The sequence below is a fragment of the Wyeomyia smithii genome, chromosome 2, assembly GCF_029784165.1.
Source record: "Wyeomyia smithii strain HCP4-BCI-WySm-NY-G18 chromosome 2, ASM2978416v1, whole genome shotgun sequence".
Taxonomy (NCBI): domain Eukaryota; kingdom Metazoa; phylum Arthropoda; class Insecta; order Diptera; family Culicidae; genus Wyeomyia; species Wyeomyia smithii.
Window position 1 is genome coordinate 76425512 of NC_073695.1, and position 2370 is coordinate 76427881.

The window sequence follows — 2370 nt, forward strand, 5'->3', positions numbered from 1 at the left end:
AAAAATATCCAAAAATGGCCGATTTTCATCCAATATGAGATGCTTCGATACCAGAATGATACACAGGTGCAAGAATCAACCACAGACACCATTTTGAATTCTACGATGGTGACTTCCGGTTTCTGGTAAACAGCCGAAAATGACTGAATAACACCAGAATGACACTCAGGGGTCAGAAATCGTCTCCAAATGCCATTTAAAAATCCAGGATGGTGACTTCCGGTTTATTCAAAATAGCCTAAAGTGACCAAATACCATCCAATATGAGTGTTTTTTTTACCAGAATGATGCATGGAAGTTTGCCGGGTCAGCTAGTTATACAATATGTATTCAATTATAAATAAAATTTGACACTCCCTACACTAACTGAAATATTAGTTCTGGCTGCATACAGCTCAAACTGAACCTGATCAACGTGAACGTGATCGATTTCCACCACGGGACCGGGACCGCGAACGTGACGTTCTGCGCCGAGAGCGTGATCTCGACCGCCGTGAACGGGACCTTGAGCGACTTCTACCGCGGGTCGACGAGCTATCCCGACGCGGCGATCTTCCCTGGCGCTCTGCCTTCATTCGTCGATAGATTGCAATGGCCTGCCGTTGAGCCACCGGACGTCGCCGCCAACCCGGACCGCAGTCTCGTGGACCGGCAGCTTGGGATGATCCTTCGCGTGGATCGGTACTTTGCGCCTGCTGGTCGCGCCTTGTTGATTTTTTCGCTTGCTGTATTTCCCGTTTCAGAACTTTCAGCTTCGTTTCAAATTGTGGGTTTTCCGCTGTACCAAGGTCGAATGAAATTTTATACCGATTTTCGGATTGGTTCACGAGTCCACAAGCGTATGCATCGTCCAGAGCTCGTCGAACTTTGGACTGCAGACTTGATGCTTCCGAACTGCCAGCGGGTAGTTCGGTCCGAATTGAACTGCAAATACTTCCGAAAGAAACTGCGTAGAAAAATAATTAGCTGACAGAAAACGGTAGCAAATAAAATCATTTATACCGTAACCATCACTTCGATTCAGAACTCTAAAAACTGCAGGCATCATCTTGAAGCTACGAATGTTGAATTGGTTATGTCCGTTCGAACTTTGCTTCTTATCAAACGAAATAGCAATTTTCAGCGCTTACTGCTTTTTTCTGAAATTTTTGCAGTTTTCTACAATTCCATAACAATATGGAGCAAGATCGCGCCAAATGACCTATGGTCGAATATCGACCATTTTTGATTCGAATGAAACTTTGCACAAGTATTTGGATTAGCAAACTGAGCATTTTTCACAGATGGAGAGATTTTTTACACCCATGATTTACATTCTAAAAGGGCGTATGCCTTTTGGCATAGGTTTTATTCGAAGCATTGTAGCCCAGAAACCGCTGGTTGTATAGAAAAACAGTCTGAGAATGAGTTGCAGGGAATTAAAAATGCACCATAAAAAATATACACAGTACAAAAAAAATTAAAAATAAACATTAAATTTCAATTTAAAAACAAAGATTTGATTTTTTAGTTTGATTTTTTTTAAAGAAGCTAGACGTTAATACGCAACTTTTAAAAAAAGTCCAGGATGAAGAAATGAAAAATAATTTTTTTAAGGTAGATTAATTTTTTTATAAAAATTCTAATTTAAACATTTTTCAAAATATTTGTATTCTGATGATTTTAAAAGATGCAGAGAGTCATTTTGAATCAAAAAGCTCTTGGTAGTAAATATTCTAAAGGCATCGGTTTTCGAGTTATTTTTAATTTAAACTCGAAAAATTATTAATATTTCGGAAAATACAAGTTTTTCTTAATTTGTCCATGGTTCTCCAGCAAAAACCATAAAACCATTGATTTTGCTCTATAACAATATACAGTCAGTTTTTTTTTACGCGGGGATACGTACCTCGTAAAAAAACACGTAAAAAAAAATCGCGTTAATTCGAAAATCCGCGTAAAAAACCGCGCTAATTCAAAAATCCGCGTAATAAAAACCGCGTTAATTCAAAAATTCGCGTGAAAAAAGAACCACGTTTTTTTTTAATCCGCGTAAAGTAGTCCAGCAAGAAGGGCTTTAGAAAAAACCCGAGACGCTCTAGAACCAGTATTAAAAATTGTCCTCTTTGACGGTCATTCCGGATCTTTCGGTAGGCGGGGAGTATTTTTTGGACTAAGTCTTTTACTAAATAAACACTTAAACGTTTCTGGTTCCAAACCCACGTTGATTCGGAATTTTTTTTTGAATTAGCGCGGTATCGCGTAAAAAAAACCGCGTTAATTCAAAAATCCGCTTAAAAAACGCGTTAATTCAAAAATCCGCGTAAAAAAACCGCGTTAATTCAAAAATCCGCGTAAAAAAACCTCGTAAAAAAACCTGACTGTAATTGT

The 2370-nt window shown here is 38.5% G+C and overlaps 1 protein-coding gene across 1 annotated transcript; it reads right to left on the reverse strand.

Annotated features, from left to right (window-relative positions):
• Positions 1-250: 250 nt before the first annotated feature.
• LOC129725081 (arginine/serine-rich coiled-coil protein 2-like) lies at positions 251-1125 on the reverse strand. The gene is made up of 2 exons (XM_055680494.1): positions 1003-1125; positions 251-946 (listed from the first exon to the last, which is right to left on the reverse strand). Exons 1-2 carry the CDS (start codon positions 1046-1048, stop codon positions 411-413), a joined length of 582 nt encoding a protein of 193 aa, XP_055536469.1. The 5' UTR covers positions 1049-1125; the 3' UTR covers positions 251-410.
• Positions 1126-2370: the final 1245 nt, after the last annotated feature.